This window comes from Alligator mississippiensis, chromosome 8 (assembly GCF_030867095.1).
Source record: "Alligator mississippiensis isolate rAllMis1 chromosome 8, rAllMis1, whole genome shotgun sequence".
Classification (NCBI taxonomy): Eukaryota; Metazoa; Chordata; order Crocodylia; family Alligatoridae; genus Alligator; species Alligator mississippiensis.
Genome location: NC_081831.1, coordinates 6,614,395 through 6,635,027, shown reverse-complemented (window position 1 = coordinate 6,635,027; position 20,633 = coordinate 6,614,395). Strand labels below are relative to the sequence as shown.

Genomic DNA, 20,633 nt, shown 5'->3' with positions numbered 1-20,633 from the left:
AAGGGACAAAAAACACAGACAAGGATCAGAACTGTGCTGATTGACAACTGCTCCTAGATTTGTCCTATACGTAGTTATGATTTTACAACATCAGATCCAAGAATTAATTGTTCATGAAGCCAAGGATTTATCATCTTAAATTAAGTGATGAGGCAAAAAGCCTTCTATAAAACCACAGAACAGCAACTTCATTTTGATTTACATCTCTCAAACAACTGAACTTTCAATTAAAAATACAAAATTTCATAGACATTAGATTTCAGAGACATTAGGGGCTGGCAGGGACCTCATGAGATCATTGGGTCCAGCCTCCCTGCCATGGGTGGGAAGTCAGCTGGGATCAAGTGATCCCAGCAAGAAATATATCCACCTGTTTGTTTGTTTTTTAAGAGTCCAGAGTAGGTGCTTATACCACCTCTGGGGGGAGTTTGTTCCAGACCCTGAACACATGCATCGTAAAGAACTTTTTTCTTATGGCTAGAATATATGTATGTGTGTTCCCCATTTGTTATACCAAGACTTAGATACTTATAAATGGTATTTAAGTATATGATATACATCAATTATGATGAATCTATCTAGGTGTTCTAGTTGATATCTTCTACCAAGCAGAAACATAAGAATCTTAAAATGGTCAGAATCCTATTTCAAAGTCTCAGACGTGGTAAAATAAAACACAACAGGATTATGTATTAGAAATACATGAACATAAGTGAATACATAGCCTTGGGAAACCAAGCTTCTAATATACAATTTGAAGTCTTTTCAGGGCTGGATTAACCCTTTAGTGGGCCCTAGGCAAACAAACTCATGGGCCCCTATTTAATACTGTATATTTACATTACTTTTTCACTCAACAATTGTATGTAAAATGAGCACAAGCTCAAAGAAGTCCTTCCAAATCAATATGATTGCTATCTACAATATAAATACATTAATGTAGCTATATTATTCATCTATAATTGATTGAGTACAAAACTCCTGGTTATTTTTGGTGAAAATAGGGCATTGGGCCTTGGTTCAGGAACCAATCCCCCATTATAACATAGTTTCCTATGGGAAAATCAGTTCAGAGTTACAACGTTTTGACTTAAGACGTGGTTTTCAGGAACCAATTGTGTTGTAAGTCCGAGGACTGCCTGCACTGTAAACTATTCTGTTGGATCTGAATGATGTTTGTTCTTAAAACTGGGGAAGTGGACAGCCCTGATTTTAGCTGTACAACTGGTTAATCCCTTGGGGGCCTCATGTGGCCCTTGGGCTCCCACCCAGTTGCTCTCCACAGTTGCTCCAGCTGCAGTGGTAGCCAAGGGAACCTGTAGCTGGGGCAGTGAGTGGGGGCCAGGGCGCAGCACAGTTGGGGCAGGGGGATACCTACACAGTACAGTGCAGCAGCAGGAAGGGGATGCTCATGAGGCACTGTACTGGTGTATCCCATATGGTGGGTGGTCCCCATGCAGGCAGCCCCCGACTGTTTGGAAGGTGGACAGCCCCAATAAAATAATCACTGGCCAAGATGGAATCATAGGAAAGCATGTTGTGCCTTAACCATCTCAAATAAATGACAGAGTATTACTGTGCCCTTCACTGCCACAGTAAAGGGTGGCTGCTGCATGACTGACTGAGCCACAGGAACAAAAACATTATGCAGAGTCAAAAGAGCTGGAGCTTCCTAAATGCGCTCCAGCAAGTGCCAATCTCCCTGCCTTAAATTCCCACCCTTTGCTTTGTGCAATTAGATTATATTCTCCTTGCTTCAAGTGTTTGTACACAATGGAGCCCCAATCTCACTTAAAGCCACTCCACTGTTACTACCCTCCCCACCCAAAAAAACCCATCATAAGAAATAAGCAGCTTCTCCTAAGAGGTAGGACTTGGTATTCAAAATCCTGTAAAATAAAATAATGAGGAAGTCTCATGTTCAACCCTTTTCCAACTTGCTCCCAACAGACACCTCTGCACTTCCAGGCAAGCTGTAGAACCTGTTGAACCAGTACTGTTCAATGCAGTAAATTCTATATTATAAGAGCCTTAGTTGAAGATCCCTCTTTTTCCAACACACCTTCATTTATTTGTCCTCTCTCCTGAATATTGGCAGCTCTGCGAAGTATGTGCAAGACCAAGTACACTGATATGCAAGTCATTATTTGAAGAAAAGTTGCAAAAATATACACTCAGGTAGAAATAAAATGGATTAACCCAGCAACAGATAACAGTCATTTAAAATTTCACATGCAGTTCACAGCATCTTAGATCCAGCTGACCACAGTAAGTGAGGTGGATGGAAACAACAGTCCTTGCAACTGAAAAGTATAATCTCATCTTGGATGCTCAAGTGCCAGGGGCTGCTACACCAAAATTCAGGGCCTGCACCTCAGTAAGCCTTGTAGAAGGTTTCCTTCTCTGAAGAAAGGAGTTTAAAGAGCTTGAGTTCTCACCAAAGTGTCACCAGACATGTGCACCCTCCCCTTTCAAATCCTTCTAAGGAGATTATTCTGTATCTAGTAAAATTTCTAAACTTCGTAAGTTATCCAATGGTGGGTGGGCACATTTATGAAGCTGAATTGGAGAGACTGATGGGGCATCAAGAATAGACAGAAGGAGCAACAAAAGCAGATACAGTGCAACTCTGCATCAGAGAAGAACTGGAGTGAAATCACTAAGCCAGTGGTTCCCAACCTTTTTTATACTGTGGACCGGCAAACTCACTTGAAGAATTTTGGTGGACCAGGTATAGAAACAATTTAATTTATATATTTAAATTTAATTTTTACGTGGCGGGGGGAGGGGGTTGCTAGGAACATCATCAATAAAGGAGACAACAGCAGCTAAAAATCATACATACGCATCATTAGCTGGCTAACGCTAGCTACCAAGGATACAAGGAAGAGACTAGCAGTGGTTAAAGCACATGCCACGACCCAGCAGCCAACCCTTTGCAAGCCATGGCCCAGTGGTTGGGAATTTCTGCACTAAGCAAATAGAAATTCCAAAAAGAGCAACAATTCCCTTTTAATGACACAGAAAGTGGTTTGAAATTGTTTTGTTACTTGGAGTAACAATAAAAACAGCAGAAAATTGTATTACTTCTTTAAATTAGAGAGACATTGCTTTAGGAAGGGGGAAGAATAAAGGTTACCCAGATATCTTAGCAATTTTCCATGCTTTGGAATTGGATGGCGATGCAAAATAATAATAATAATAATAATAATAATAATAATAATAATAAGTATATGGAAAGAATGCACAAATGATGGTATAAAAATACCCTCCGTCCTGGAATAAGTTTGGTGGAATTCCAATTTTTAAAGCTCCATAAAGCAGGCTCATTTTTAACATTTATAATAATGGCATGAAAGCAATTCTCAGACCAGAATGCAGAACCAATGAGCTTTGAAGAGCTGGTACATAAATTTGATTTTTCCTAAAGGCCTAATCTATAATAGGACTATATCTCATCCTGCAAAGGATCTGTAAATTGATCAGTGCTTGTTTTGATGGAGGCGCATGTGAAATACAGTACTTATGGAAAACATATCCCGAACTTGCAAAATCATATTAGGTTGTGGTACAACCAAAAATGGCCACTGAATTGGATTTTAAAGAAAAATAAGCTTTTCATAAGGTAATACGTACCTCAGTATAACGTTTCTTAATATTTTATCAGGGCTAAAAGGTCCCGTCAGTTCACATAGAACTGTCTGCACAAAATGCTAACTTCGTGCCTACAACCTTCTCTCAAAATTCGTTTCCTTGTGGAAGTTAAAAATAAAATAAAAAAAAAAGATAGTTATACTTGAGGATTCTTTTACAGTTGTTCACAACAAGAAGTTAAGCCAAGCTAAGCAATAAATCAGCCTCTTCTTGATCAATGATGAATGTAACATGCTACATGGATATCTAGCAAAACAATTATATAGAGATCTGGGAAGACATTTAAAGGATTTCAGTTTCCGGTCAAAAGGAAAAAGAGACCATAGAAAAGTTTTTAAAAGTTACATGCAAGGGGGACAGATTAACAGGTGAAAGGCTGCTCAAAGCCCATTGACAATGGCAGATTACACATTCAAAACAAAGTTAATACACTGGGTAAGCACTGCAGATAAAGCTAAACTAAGTGAATAATGTTACAAGTTCTTTAATTGTCTGTAGACATATTACAAAATTAGTCATTCACAATCTGCCAATTTTCAACAAACAATTTTCAGACCATTCATAATGTAACTTTTTATGAATAACGTTTACACACACACACAGTTCTGTTCCTTGATAGGATGACGTTTTGCATAACCCAACCCATACAGTGTGAATTTCAAACCTCAGTATAAAGCACAAAATTAACAAATCCAAATTGGCACCAAGTTATACAGTCTACAATGCAGTCTCAAAAAGAGTTAACGGGAGTTATCTTGCAAATAAAATCTAACTACTGTAATTGTAGAAGCAAACACAAAAAGGGACAGGGTCAAAGCAATGTTTCAAGCACAGGTGTGTGCAGTGCCCACCTGCTTTTAAAGGGAGAAGTCTCACTCGCAGAGAAACCTGATAATTGGAAAACAAAACAAGAAACAAAAAACAAAAACCCCACATACATGCATAGCTCCTGTCTCTGCATCCAGAAATCAAGTCCCTTCTCCAGGCAGGCTCTCCTTTTCTATTAGGAAAACAAGGATTTCCATCTCTCATTTAAAGTTTTCAATATGGCTCTTTTGGCTTGATTCCTTCTTTACTTGGACATGATCAGCAGTGCCACTAAGGCTGACAGAACAAGTTTCTTTAGCATGTATTCCTCATTTGATTCTAAAGCAAACATCCCTAAAAGACCATTTTGCAGTCCAACATAAACAGTAGCTATATTTTCTTTAGTTGACTGGCAAATTTGGAAAAAAGAATACCCAACAGTACAGCAGGACAAGTGATGGGTCTAACTAAATAATGGGGAAATGTCACTGTGCGGGCCGGGCCCCAATCCCGCCCTCCTCGCCATGTGCAGTGACGATTCTGATTCCATGTGTGTCGCCATGGGCGAACCGGGGGTAAACCAGGGTCGTACCGGACCCGTCTTTGGTGCACGCGGGCTGTGGCCGGCAGCCCGGGCACACGGGGCTGGAGAGAACCGCAGAGCGGTTTAGCGCACACGAGTTAAAATTAGTTACGGAGGCGTAATGGTTGATTTAAAAGATTATTTACTTACACCGAAGATGGTATGGTGTAGGCTGGACAGGTTTCCAGGCACAGCTCCCGCCTGGATCCTCACTAGAGGAACACGACAAATCGATTGCTCCCACGGAGTTTGCTACGCTCAGCGGGTCTGGTTAATCTGGGTTCGAAAAGTTTCCCCAGAGTTATTCAGGCTCCGCGGGTCCGATAAGTTTTCCCTGGAGTTTGCTACGCTCCACGGGTCTGGTTACAGGAAAGGGATACGTCTAGGATTGTGCTCGGGGACGGGGAGAGGCTAGAGGCGCGGTTCATTCTTCCCTCCGGATTAGTTAAAGCTCCGTGGGTTCGGTTATTAAGCCTCTATTGCCTGCTTAGGAGAGGCGCGTCGGGTCCGCGAGGGTCCACAGCGCTTGGAGATCTTCACACAGAATCTCTCTCATCCTCCCTCCTCCGGCTTGGGCGGAAGCTACCCAAGCCTTACGTACGGCTAGCAAGCCAATCGCTAGCCGCCACGTGTGCCTACATTAGGAATGGGCCAATAATGTGGCGTGAATCCTAATACAAATGGCGGGAACTTCTTTACAACGTGTATCACTACGATGCAAAAGAGATGCACCCTGCAAAGAAGCTACAATTTGGCGGGAAATCCCCCGTTGCACCAGAGTTCTCTCTTGCAACAGAGGACTCTACCGTGCAAAGAAAGCGACAAATTGGCGGGAAATAATTTAGCGGTGCCGAAGCGCGCACACAAACAAAAAAATCACAACTTTGGGTTGTGACAGTCACTAAAACAAATCCATTCCTTTTTCCTCAGTCCATAAAGCAGTCAAAACTACTTTCTTCCTCTATTATTAACAGGGAATATATTTTAGATTGGGGTGGACAACCTACAGCATGAATGCCACAAGTGGTACAGGTGCGTGTGTGCGTGCGCGTGTCTGGCCAGGAGAGCACAGGCAGCACAGCAGCATGGAAGACAGAAAGCAAAGCACCAAAACTGGGCAGGGAGCCCAGGGGAAGAAGCAGAAAGCAGAGCAGGGAAGGGAAAGGAATCAGACTGGCACTTGAGAAAGATATGGGGCTAATTTGTGGCATGCTTGCCAAACAGGCTGGCCCATACTGTTTTAGATTATGGTAATAAAATATACTAGTATATACTAGATATACTAAGCTAGTATATTAGCTTAAGTAACAGATGGAGTTTGAGATATAGCCCACTAAACTTGCATATGGGAAGGTGACAATAGGCACAGGGAAGAAAAAGAAATGATACAGAACTACCATGAAAACTAACATGGTCAAATTGTAGCTATTCTTAGCTTATCTAACCATGTGATCTTACTACTCTTGCATCTCAAGCCAGGAAATACTAAGAGCAGGTACAGTGAGAGACGACAGCATTAAGCGATATTCACCAGGGACATATGACGCATGGAGTACTGGTGCCTGCCTGGTAAGACTAAACAAAAGGTATTATGTTAATCAAAAACACAGAAGAAAAGGTGGCAAGGATGTGTGAAGTCATATTTAATGTCAGCTATAATCCGACCTCCAGCTCACTAGCTCTTCAGACTTGGAGGATGACATAAGCAGTCATCCAGAACAGTCAGCGGCAGCTGGCAGAGATGGTTGGGTGCTGGCTCAAAAGCTGGAGAGAGTGATTAATTTTTGCTGGAAGAGACAACTGCAGAGAGAAAGGAGAATGATAACCTGAGGTACGACTTAGCCAGAGGAGATCGGCACAGCCTCCAGCCGAAGCCAAATACCACCCAAAAAGGATGCAATCCTGGAATACTCAACCATTTATTAGGGCAAAGGAGTTTGTATTTTCTGTATTTCACACTGTTAGAGTTTGCGCTTGTTCAGAATTCAGCACAGTTTATTCCCTGCCTCCCTGTCTCATGAATATATTGTCTGAGGCAGGATATATATCTTCTGATATGAAAAACTGAGCCTTCAGTTGCACCAAGAGCTTTTCAGAGATAAAGACCCAGATAAGTCAAAGGTGGATCTTCAGTCTTGGGAAGTCAGAAGCACACCCAGTTAAATCCATCTCTGATGCTGATGCTCCTGCCTGCCACTGTTTGATTTCTGAAATATTTAGTCAGCACTCAGATTACAGAATGTTCTGCCTGGCAACACTAGCAGTCTAAAAGCTGAAACTCTTTATCACATAAGTGTATTGAAATGCAGTGAACAATACAACACATTGTGCTACTGCCACATAATGCAAAGTGGCTCCTCCCATCAACAAAACCCTGTTAAAGTCAAATCAGATGCAATGCTGGAAAATTCTTCCAACAGAAGCCAAATCAGCCCCTGATAAGAACACTATTTCAATACACAAATTAAGCTATTTTCTCCAATGTGGAAAGAGGTCAGGGCAAGAAATACTATGTAGCAACATCACATGATGCTTACTTTCTTCAGCCATGTCTAATGTAAGCTCCCAATTCCCCCCTCACTCTTAACTACTCTTACTGCCCCCATCATTCCAAAAAGATTTAAAAAAAAAAGTCATTCCCTACCATCTGATGCATTTAAGATGGAGACATCAAAATTCAAGCTGGAATTCTAGAATGTGGTTTGCAGTGACCTTCAGTGCTGCAGCTCCTAAAAATTAGAGGTCCCACCATGCAACTCTCCATCTTGATCTAAGTGACATACAATTTCATGCCACTTTATTATTACCAAATTTGGATAGCTTGCAATTCAGAAAATGTAAGTGTAATATATCAAATGCACCTTCAGCCACTGTATGCATCCATTTTGATAAGGGGTAATTTCTTCCTAAATGAAAGCTGGTGTAAATTATAAATGGCACTGTATTTAAAGTAGGTCTGGCTGAATTATGACAGGTATCCAGACATCTTAGAAAATGTGTGGAATTCAAAATCTCCACTCGGACTCCTAATGCAAAAGGAAAAAAAAAAACACAAAAAACCCACAGTGATTTTCATTATGCTAGAAAATGTCTGACCAGTGGCGCAGGGCACCTGGCATCTGTTGCCAACTCAGTTAATGATCTAATCTGAACTTTGGCAAGTCACTGAAACACTTTGTTATTCAGGTTCCCTATCTGTAAAGTGCTTTGATATGGGATGAGAAGCACTGTGTTTATAAAGCTTAGGTTTTACCAGAGTGATTGTTGGAACAGAGAAAGCTGATAACAAAGATGTGAACAGCAGGGAATAGAGACTGAAAAGGGAAGAGATATGGGTAGTCAAAGACATTTGTTGTCAGAATAACCAAACCCACCTTGGTTTTGTAAGAAAGTTGTGCTAGCAGCCCAATAAAGTCAAACATTTTTTGCAACTACTAGTAATTTGCCTTTCAGATCTCTTGTAAGCAAGGCCTGTAATCTCAAATTGGAGTTCAAATCACCACTCCCAAGTATAAGAGCACTTGCAGTAGCATCATTTGCAAGAACACACATTTCAATCTAGCATTGTTCTGCATCCAGTGCCACTAGGAAATTCCCAGGCTCTGGAACAGCTCCTGGAGCAGGGAGTCCTGTTCAGATCCCATGTTGAGCAACACGGTTAATCGGTCAGCGTGTATACTTGCATGGCAAACTAATACTGCCACTTGTATGGAACAAAGAACAAACAAAGTCCAAACGTGCATATGCAGACTGAAGCCAGCCTATGCTATTAAGCTTTACTGGCCTACCTGTGCAGAAAATCCCATGCTTGACACAAGTCCCAGGTTTGACACAATTAGGCCACAAGACCCCACAGTGGATGGAAAAGATTTGGCCAACAAAAGATTTAGTTCGTCACTCAGGAAGGTGAAGCAGCCAAGCAACAGAAAAAAATTCTGTTGGCCTACACTAAGGGCTCTGCCAACATAACCATAGCAGCAAAAACTCTAGTTTGAACAAGCCCTGAGAGAACTGTGACTAGCAAAGGGATCACTAAACAGAGCACAGCCACGGAAGAAGGGATTTAGTGAATACTAACAGCATTTCTGCCACAAAACCAAGGGAGACACTCCCAGCCCCAAAGACTTTACACTCAAATGCACATGTCAACTGCAGCCTACAAACTAAAGATCTATTTTCAGATGTAGAAAGGTGCTGGAAAGGAGAGGCAGTGAACCACCACAGAAAAAAGTGCACATTAAAGATACTCAAAGAATGTTATATACATAAAGTATGCCTAATACTGAAAAACAAGACTAGAAGTCAATAAAGATCATACCATGGGGATGATCCTGTTCTAACTGCTGTGTAATTAGGGGCCTGCTACGCATTCAAATTAAAGCTGGATAGCAACCAGCTATAGGAGCTGCTATAGATTTTCAAGCGTGAACTTCGTAGCTGGTTGGCTCTTTTTATAGCTCAAGAGTCATTTTTATTGTGATAATTACACATGTGACTGGTCTACATTTATTGTGGAAATAACCAGTTGTGTAATATATGCAACGTGTAGCAGGGGCCTCAAACTTAAAGTCAAGCAAGCCATTTCTCGTTATTTTTATCTGCCTCCCCCTGAAAGCTTGAAATCTAACAACCACCTGAATGTGACAAACTGAAGCAAATGCTTAGCAAAAGCAAAGATTAAATAGGACTCCAAGTATGTTCATATTCACTTAATAAACTGACTAGGCAAATGACAAGTAGGTTCTTTGTGGAATCTTTCACTTACCCAACTTGAAAGCAGAACAGCTTTCAGTTAGAAAAGTAAACTACTTGCTTTGCCAACACAACCAAGACGCATTATTCTGATGGGATATTAATACCACCAAGATCTGTTTTGCAGCTTTTTATTAGTTAGTTTTCTGGCCACAATCTCTATTTGTTAAAGAGGAAAGCTCTTTTTGTTAGAAGACAAAAAAACCCACAACCTTCTGCAAAAGATTTAACTAGTTCCATAACATCAAATTAAACTTATTGTGGCAAATAAACATTATTCTGAGCCTGTTCAATTCTAGACATTAAATCTCAACTATAAAAATTATCCAAATACCCACTCTCTTTTTCCAAGTTTTTTCCTCATCTATATACAAGTTATGCAACTCCAAGGGAGGAAAAATAGTAATTTAATAAAAGTGGTCACATGGGTCACAGCTAAATAAAAAGTACAGTTCATAAGTCACAAAGCAAACAGAAGTCCTTAAGATATGAACAAGAAAAGAGTACTGTATTTTTAAAGAGAAATCAGCTCTTGGTTCATTTGATGAGTTAGTCAAACTAAATAATTAAGTTTACAGGATTCACTCAAAGCTGTCCATACACAGCTAACCTCCATCCCTGCACACAGTCAAACCCAGACTGTGTCCTTATTTCTTCCTCCAATCAGCTGATATTTGCTCTCAAAGTCTCATACCCAAGAAGAAAGCTTCACTTGAAAAAAATAAATAAATAAAAATCAATACTTCTGAATCTTCTTGGGCTGACTTGACAAGACAGATTAATTGCAGTCTGGAGAGCAAACTCCAAGAAACAAAATACATTTCCTGAGACACCCTAGAGTTCAGGCATAACATAGAAACACTAATCTCTTCCACACTGCATTCAGCAGGAGCATTTCAAACAACACAACATCTGCCCCTTGCTGCTGAAACAGTTGTTACTCTTTTCCTGCAGGTGCAATACAGCATTTTAGCACGTTTCTAACTTCCATAAAAGATACACTTAGGGGTCAAATTTGAATATGCTTGCCTACCAAAACACTTCTGATCTTGCCAGCATTAGTTGCTCCCTAAACAGCACTCCAATTACACATGGATATTTCTGCTCCTTTGCCCCTTCAGATATTTAGTTTGTCTAGCTAGAATAAGAAGCATCTATAAAAACAAACTCCCCAAAAACAAAACAACCTAATTCACACCAGAAAAAAACACCTTACCTTCAATATGTCAGGTTCTTTGATATCCAGAGATTCTGTATTCCATTCCTTGCTCAGATTTCTATGTAAATTGTGATATTCCCAAGTAGTGGGTGTAAAAAGCCATATCACACAGAAAGCCATCATAAATCCAAGGGCAACCCCCAGAAATAGTCCACTGAAATAACTAGGGAGAGGGAGTATAAGGTAAGCATAGACTAACATTGTAAAGAAGTACAAAGTCTTCACTGGTATTTTAGGCTGCTGCACATAAAGGTTAAGGTCATCTTCCCTACTGAGCACAGTACCATTTTCCTCAGTCATCTCTGGCTGCAGCACAGCATCTGTAGGTTTATCCCCTTTATTTTCTTCCTCTATCAAGAGAAAGTCTTCAGAATAAAGTTCACAAAACTCCTCATCCTCTTTGCTTGCCAGTGCAGACAAAGAACATTTTTCAAGTACAAGCGAAGTTTTCAACCCAACATCCTTTGTGCATATAGACTGAGAGCTCTGACTCTCAGAATCTTTTGCCTGTTCCTCAGCAATTTTGGCCTGGTCACTCTTATTTAGATGAGGGTCACTACCACAGAAGTCCCCTTCAGAATCACATTCTTCTTCCTTAATGCTGTAGTTGTTATTGCTTTCCAAGTGGCCATTCAAACTGGAAAGATTTGATAGTTCTGAAGCACTTGAAGATAAGGCTTTGGGCCTGTGGCTACTACTTTCATCACCTATTATTTTGCTGAGGAGCTGAAAAGGCTCATAAATGACTTCTGAAAGGCGCCTTTTAGTGTCTTCAATTTTAGCCTCCATTTCAGGGACTTTAAAAAAAGAGCGAGTATCCAAAGGAGACGTTAATGGAGAGGAGGGGGCAGTTTTGGAATCGCCACCTGTAACAACTCGAGGCTGAGTGAACTGCTTGAACAGGTGCAAGTTCAGTTTAGAGTCAGGTGGTCTGTAGGACACAGCTTCAGCTTCTTGTCTAGAAGTGTCCGTTGACAGAGACTTCACTAAGGTTTTCATTAGGTGCCTGTGTCTTGTGGGTGGGGTGGGCTCTTTTGGTTCTACATCTGTTGAAAGGGACCTAACTAAACTCATAAAAGGCTTTGAGCTAGAAGTGGAGGATGATGTACTAGACAAGACAGTTGCCTTGGATGGGGAGGATGACGGGGAGGAGGAGCTGGCTTTCTGCTCAGAAGGGGATGACACACCTGATGAACTAGCTACGTAACAGGAGTGCAAGGAGGGAGACAGAACTAATGGCACTGCATTGAATACTTGGGAAGTAGAAGGAGAATCCAACAGCTTTACAGTGTTTACGGTTGGCATAACAGCAGGTGATGGAGACAGTAGGGATGCAGAGTTGACCGTGCTAGGTGGGGTAGCTGGACTAGAACTGTCATGGCTGCCATGTTCAAAGCAGAGGTCTTCCTTGGCTTCAAGTGCTGTCACAATGCTTTGGTCATCCAGTTCCTCATCCAGCGTCTGCTTAAACTCCTCTTCCTCCTCCTCTTCCTCCTTCCCAAATGCCGAGAAGTGAATGGTGATGGTTTCTCGGGAAACAGATCTCTGAACATGCACTTTTGGGGCAGACTGCTTTGAAGACATTTCACCAGTTTTCTCTGCATGGCTACTGTTCAGACTTGTCATTGCAGATTCCAGATATGCTTCAAAGTCTGTGGAGAAAACATTGAACCAAATGAAATGCAATTTCTCCCCAGCCACACACTTGTTTTCAAATATTTAAAAGACACAGAAAACCTGTTTACATGCAGCAAGTATGTCAGCTAAAGAGCATAAAATACTCAACACTTTTGATCACAATAGTTTTATGCGAATTTCAGCAATAAAACAAGGCATGAACCATTGCTCTAAAAGTTACCATACATATCCTTACACAATTATTATATGAAATTAGTATATTTAATATTTTTAGTACTATTTTCCCCTGAGTTTGTTTTATTCTCAACCCATGTTCATAATATTATCAGATGCAAGGGTAAAAGATGGCTAAGTCACAGTGGGAAGGACAAAGGAAGAGAATGAGAATGGGGGCACAAGAGGACAAATGGAAAAGAAATGGGAGATAGAGGGGAAAAAAGTCCTGCCAAACTGTTTTGGAGCAGCTTCAAAATATTGCTAAATTCTTCTTTGGGTAGGGATTTCTTAGGGTGATATCCTAATTGGACCAACTATGTAGCTGTGATCAGTCAGACAAGCTTTTGAATGCAAGATATTCTTTGTCAGGTCTCGGATCACAGCATTCACATAGTCCAGAGGTGTAAAAGATGCAAGGAATTAGAAATGCAGGTTATTAGCTGCATTTGTATTGTAGCCAAGTCAGTGTCTGCTTTCACACAGAAAAGCAAGTGCTGCCAACCAAAGGATCAGAGTTTTAGCATTGGTAAAATTGCCTTAAAAGTTTCTATAAATTTTTCCCTTCCAACATGACACCTTTTATAGTCCAGTAAATTCAGGTTCAAGTGAAGCAACATTGAAACTGCTTTTTCTTAAGTGCCATATCCATCGATGCTATTTTTAACAAAAAGAGCAGCAGGCTTTAAACAAAGCCCCCATACTGTATGCTGGGGTGGGCAAAAATGCAGCCCGCTGGCCGGATGCAGCCTGCCAGGTCATTCTATCCGGCCCGCGCAGCCCCTAAAAAAAATTTAGAAAATTAATATTTATCTGCCCCTGACTGCCTGTCATCCGGCCTTCAATGGCTTGCCAAAACTCAGTAAGTGGCCCTCCACCCAAAATAATTGCCTGTCCCTGCTCTATGCAGAGATGAAAAATCATGTGGAAGCCATGAATTTCAGAAGTTGTAGACCAGTATGTAAGATACATATTGATGCAATAGTAGTTACTTGCCCAGGTGATTTACTTGACATGAAAGAAGGAAATACAAGCTTAGTTAGGGACTATTTGCCTCAGAGACAATTTTTTTTCCACACCTTCAGACAGTTTGGTTCTAGACAATTACACTGCTAGAATTATTAGCTTAGATGACCTTTGTTTATTCAATGCAACTAGAAATGCTTTCAACTCAAAAAGCAGCTTGGTACAGATTTACCCACTAACAATCTGAATCTCAAGCCAAACTGGCTTTCAAGCTGTTCCTACTGAGGAGGTTGATTTCAGGTCTATCAGTAGCTTCATCACTTCAGATGCACTTAACTGCCTAGAAGGCTTTTGTTCATCAGGTGCATTTCCCAAGTAAAAGGTCCAAAGCTAAAAATGGAAATGAATAAATAAATAAATAAAAACACAGCAAAGAGGGAGGGGGAGGGGGAATGCCCAGTAGTAAGAGCACAGGACTACGAGCCAGGAGCACTAGGATCTGCCAGAGATGGATGTTAAGAAACATCCTTTATATTTGTGGCTCTGTTTCACAATCTATAAAATGGGGATCATGCCACTTGTATCAGAGAGCTGTTAAGGCTCAGATTGACAATGTTTGTACACTTCTTGAGATTCCTTGAGGGAAAGAGAGTTATAAGAGTAAAACATATTAACATAGCAAATGGAATTCTGAAATACTTACTATTGCGTCAGATAGTTACAACCTAGTAATGGTCATATTATGCTGAGGGGAAACCAGCACGGGTTTGTGGCGGGCAGATCGTGCCTGACCAATCTAGTCTCCTTCTATGACCAGGTTACGAAACACCTGGACACAGGAGGAGAGGTGGATGTCATATACTTAGACTTCAGGAAGGCCTTCGATACGGTATCCCACCCCATACTGGTGAACAAGTTAAGAGGCTGTGACTTGGATGACTACACAGTCCAGTGGGTGGCGAATTGGCTAGAGGGTCGCACCCAGAGTCATGGTGGATGGGTCGGTCTCGACCTGGAAGGGTGTGGGCAGTGGGGTCCCGCAGGGCTCAGTCCTTGGACCAATACTCTTTAATGTCTTCATCAGTGACTTGGACGAGGGAGTGAAATGTACTCTGTCCAAGTTTGCAGATGACACAAAGCTATGGGGAGATGTGGACACACCGGAGGGCAGGGAACAGCTGCAGGCAGACCTGGATAGGATGGACAAGTGGGCAGAAAACAACAGGATGCAGTTCAACAAGGAGAAATGCAAGGTGCTGCACCTAGGGAGGAAAAATGTCCAGCACACCTACAGCCTAGGGAATGACCTGCTGGGTGGCACAGAGGTGGAAAGGGATCTTGGAGTCCTAGTGGACTCCAAGATGAACATGAGTCGGCAGTGTGACGAAGCCATCAGAAAAGCCAATGGCACTTTATCGTGCATCAGCAGATGCATGATGAATAGGTCCAAGGAGGTGATACTTCCCCTCTATCGGGCGCTGGTCAGACTGCAGTTCGAGTACTGCGTGCAATTCTGGGCACCACACTTCAAGAAGGATGCGGATAACCTGGAGAGGGTCCAGAGAAGGGCCACTCGTATGGTTAAGGGCTTGCAGGCCAAGCCCTATGAGGAGAGACTAGAGAAACTGGACCTTTTCAGCCTCCGCAAGAGAAGGTTGAGAGGCGACCTTGTGGCTGCCTATAAGTTCATCACGGGGGCACAGAAGGGAATTGGGCACCAAGGCGCCCCCGGGGGTTACAAGAAACAATGGCCACAAGCTAGCAGAGAGCAGATTTAGATTGGACATTAGGAAGAACTTCTTCACAATTCGAATGGCCAAGGTCTGGAATGGGCTCCCAAGGGAGGTGGTGCTCTCCCCTACCCTGGGGGTCTTCAAGAGGAGGTTAGATGAGTATCTAGCTGGGGACATCTAGACCCAGCACTCTTTCCTGCTTATGCAGGGGGTCGGACTCGATGATCTACTGAGGTCCCTTCCGACCCTAACATCTATGAATCTATACTAAGTACCACCTAAAAGTTAAAAGGAACACAACAACAGAAAATGTGACTAAAGGGGAAACTTTAGCTTGAGTTACAGAAAATTAGACAAACACACTCCTTCCCATCCTCTCTGCACATTAAGTTCTACCAGAAATACCTGCATCCTCACCTCAAAACAAAGCTGTCCTTGACCATAAGGATACTGCAAGAAACACACAGTCCACATTTTCTCTGGAACCTCAGCCCACCACTGTCATGATATACTTTCATTAGCTTGTTTCCCAAAAAAGCAGAAGTCAGTTTCCAAGATACTCACTTTCACGTGTAGTTCACAGGTACACTAATACTTCAAGTCTTTCCTTTCCAGAAAGAGAACAGCAAAAAACTGGGACTAAGAAGCACATCTACAAAGGCCATAGAAATATTAGGAAAGCCAAGGTGCCAGTGACCAACTCTCCCCCCACAAATTGTTAGGGAGCATGGAATAACCCCTGTGAAGAGTACTTTATCTTCACTGTCAAGACAGTAAGTTTGTCACCTTAGCAACTAAACTTTCTCAGGAGCCACTACTGTGCTGCAATCAAACTGTCAAGGAGAATTAATCAAAAGTCTTTGCTGATGTTTAAAGTGCAGTTCTACTCAAAAAAGTGAGGGGGAAAAATCCCTGCAAAACAGCATTTTTAGTACAATTGTCCCTTGTGCGACTGAACAATAACTGCTGATTTCTGTAACAAAAGATGTTATTCCTTGTCACCCTGCGCCTCTTGAATATGGTGGGGTGTAAATCTAATTAATAAATAAATATTACAGTACAGGTAGGGGAGAAGGAGCTGGTTCCACTCTAGTTCATACAAGCATCTTCAGAAATTCCAATGGTGAGTTCCTGCTATGCAGTTTTCCCAGTTCAATCAAACTGCAGATAAGTAGAATTTGGCCTACAGAATTAATAAATATGCATAAAATAGAAGAACCCTGTTAAGCTTAGAGATCTCAGGGTGAAATGACAGTTACATTTTTCCCCGCTTCTAACAGGAATTATTTTCTCTGGAAGTCACTAAGATAAAGCATGAAATCATTTGTAAATTTCCTTTTTGATAGAACAGCATCAACTGGTGTTTATACAATCTGATAAAATTTCACTAATATATGCCATCACCTGTACAAAATGCCTTAAAAACAACCAAACAACAACAGCCACCAAACAACAACAAAAATCACCAATTTTCTTGCTAACCAATAATAGTAAATACGGAAGTCAAGGGCTCCTTTCCTCCTTTGCACCAGCAGTAATAGAATGTGTATTGCCAGAAAAGATGGGGAGTTATGGGGAATATCGTTAGTTTTCTTCATCAAAACATTATATTTAAAATAAATAAATAAATTAAATCAAATCGCTCCTTGCTCCCCTTGCCACAACTTGTTTATAGTAAAGTCACAAAGATAAGTTAAATTCCAAAGGATTCTGGCGTTGCGCTCAAAAAACAACACCGTCTCAACCAAGATTTTGACTTGATGCTAAATTATGACAGAGCAGGGGTAGGCAATTATTTCAGCTAGAGGGACGCTTAATGAGTTTGGTGAGCTGTCAAGGGCTGCATGGGTAGTCCCGCCCCCTGGCTGCCATCTTGGGACCAGAAGACCTTTGCCACCAGAAGTTCCTCCCCTTGTCCCTGGAAATACTCCTTTTGGGAGGGGGTTTGCCATCTTAGAACCAAAAAATACCAAATCATGCACTAAAAAAAGTCAAACACCTACTATAACATATTTTAATTTTATTACAAAAAATATTTTTGTCATGATCTGTGTTTGTGTACTGCGTGTCAAGGTGATTGCATGAAACTCAAAAATAAATTCTTAGTCTTTTATAGTGCACGTCTGGTTTGAGGGAGGGTGGGAGAGGTGTGGGGACACCTCCCACACTCCCCCCATGACGCAGCAGCAGGCAGGGGTGCTGGTGCTTGGCTCTGGCCAGTGCTGCAAATCACAGCGAGGAGCACAGCCCCCATCGGGCCATTTGTTTCCCCTGTACTCCCTGTAATCACTGGGCCCAGGAGGGAAGCCCAAAGTGCTGGAGCTGGCTTCTTTCCCCACCCCAGCCCACTTCAGTGCCTGGGGCTTCCCTCCTGGGTCCCTCGAGTGCGGGGAGCACCGGGAAAACAAACAGCCAGGCAAGGGCTGCACTCCTTGCAGCTCTGGCCGGAGCCAGGAGCCAGGCACCAGTGCCAAGCAGAGTGTTCCCCCCTACCCGCCCCCACTGCTGCTGCCCCCGCTGCCTGCCAGGGCTGCAGGCCGTGGGGGGAGAGGGGAGAAGGGGGAAAGTGTGGTGGGAGGGGTCCCCACACCCCTCTCCTTATACCCACACCCTGTCCACCCAAGCTCTGCACTGCTGCTGCAGCCAACCCCAGCCTCATGCCCCCTCCCCCTCTTCCCTACCTGCTGCCCAGAGGGAGCGGGATGCCAGGGAAGCCTGCAGCCCCACCACACCCCGTGCTAGCTCTTCCACCCACGAGGGTAGGAGCAAGGCATAATAGGATCTGTTGAGGGCTGGTGCCTCTCTCTCACCCTCGTGGGTGAAAAGGCTGGGCAGAGCACAATTCATTGGGGGGGAGCTGCGGGCTGGATGGAAGTCCCTGGCGGCCCAAATCTGGTGCACAGGCTGTATTTTGCCTGCCCCTGACTTAGGGCCTGTTCATACCAGCCACTGTTCCTCTCATACCAAGGAGCTGGTTTGCTTTAAAATGATATCTTAAAGACAACACAGACTTAATATTAAAATAGTCACTAACCAGCATAGATAGCAATACACTAGAAGGCCTATAATCTCATGTGGAGTAAGATCTTAAAATGTGCCTTACTGAATCAGATTTTACTGTTATTTGAGACTCTGTATACGAAGACAGAAAGTGCACCTGAGTTGTTGCAACATCTGGTACACTGCCAGGATCAGAACTTCATCCTTACTGTTCTGTGCTTCCTTACAAGTACAGATCTCAATACTCTTTGAAAATATTAAAAAAGAAGCCTTACAACACCATCAGCACTTGCCATCAATCGGAGGGGAAAATGGAGGCAAGACAACACAGAAGTTCGTAGCAGATTAGGGGAACAGTAGTCACGTACAAAACAAAAAACAAAACTACACGCAATCTAGCCTTACAGTTAAGAAGTAGTAGATAAATAACTGAATGTGACATTTGGTGCTATGCCACTATTGGTGAGAAGCATGTACCTACTGGGTCAGTCTGACAGGTATTTTCTACAGCTTCTTGCATATTTATTTGTTAAGGCAGAAGAAAGTTTAGTGTTCAGAGTCCCAAGTAACTTATTTTCCTCTAAACAAGAGCCTTTAAAACACAGTGTGTCACATTATGTCTGCTCCCTCTATCTGTGGAACATGAGGTTGATTAAGTCCATTTTCAGTGCATCAGGAAGAAGTCCCCTGCTGGGAACAGCATGCCTATACTCCAGTTACATGACTACTGAGAATTCTCGGAAACACTTCATTGAGGGGAGAAGTAGTCAAGAGTCAGGCGCAAGTTTTACACTTCTTAACGTGAGCTTATCCAGAGTACTCCCACCAAAATTAGAATTCTGCCAGTGTCTTTAGTGTTACTGGTATGAATCATCTGATATTTTGACTTCCTATGTATAGAGGGAACTTTTTACAATATTTCAGTTTGGCTATGCAAGATAATGTTATTTTTCAAATAGCACAAGTGATTAGTTGACTACATTGGGCCAAGACTTTTGTGTTTCATAGCACTGACTGCTAAAATACAGATGATGTCTAGAGCAGGTTGCAAACCTGCTCATCAATCTATTGACTAGTACCAAGGAATGAAATGCTACAGAGGGGTTGGAGACATCAATTTATTTTTTTAGAAGCAACTTTCAGCATCTCAAACAGATGCACTGTTATTGAGAAGACTAGCATGAAGAAATGCAAACAACGAAGCTGATTAACCAACCCTAAGCTTGTAGTTCTTGGAAGTCATTAATCCTTCACATTGAAATCAAGCATAATACAAGCAAGAACTGAAGCAGGTTTTCCCCAAAGAGCTGCATCAACACACTGCAAACTCAACCTGTAAACCATCCCATAGCTCTGCCAATACAGATCACTCCTAACCAATAGCACCCTCTACCACTCCAGTTCTGGGTTATGCCTCTCTCTACCAACACAGACTCCCCTTTTCAGCTGTCAGCTCAACCAGGTACACTTTCCCCCATCAGGTGAAGTCCTAGGCTCCTCACCAATGCACATTAATCCTGACCTTGAGCACCTTCCAACTATTCCAGCCTGTACCAGTCTCTATTATGCACTCCCTATTGCACCAGACTACACACTGCAGACTGGGGGGGGGGGGAGGGGGGGAGAATGATGATGATGTTGTATTCATGACATTTTTTCCAGGATTAATAGAAATTGAGGTTATCCATGCATCTGCCCTACTAATTTGAAACAAGCCAAACAGCGCAGACTTTCCCATATTCTCCTGCCAGCCAATGTGACATTCCTGATATTGCAGTAATAATTGACGTCTACAGAAAAAACAAATTATGAGGCCATGTCTCAAATCATATCTCTATTGAAGATTTCCTCCCAGAAATGTAGCAACTGGCTCTCAGGAAATGGACTAAGGTCACCAATCATTTCACACAGGCTACCTGCAATGGCCAGATAGGAGTAACACTGGACCTGGTGCTGAATTTGAATTAGTAGTAAATGAAATCATCTACATTCATATACATACCTTATTACAAAGCTAGCTGAAATCTGACCTTTATCCCCTGTGGTAAGTGTTGTGATGGTTAAACTT

General features: G+C 42.2%; 1 protein-coding gene across 7 annotated transcripts in view; it reads right to left on the bottom strand.

The window, feature by feature from the left end:
- The window catches only part of TEX2 (testis expressed 2), a 118,906-nt gene that overhangs the window by 45,522 nt on the left and 52,751 nt on the right, over positions 1-20,633 (bottom strand). For all 7 annotated transcript variants that reach the window (XM_019494210.2, XM_006271217.4, XM_006271216.4 and 4 more), the window contains one exon: positions 11,013-12,667. In XM_019494210.2, the coding sequence (XP_019349755.1) occupies positions 11,013-12,641 (1,629 nt within the window). In that variant the 5' untranslated portion in view covers positions 12,642-12,667. The remainder of the gene's footprint in view (positions 1-11,012; positions 12,668-20,633) is intronic.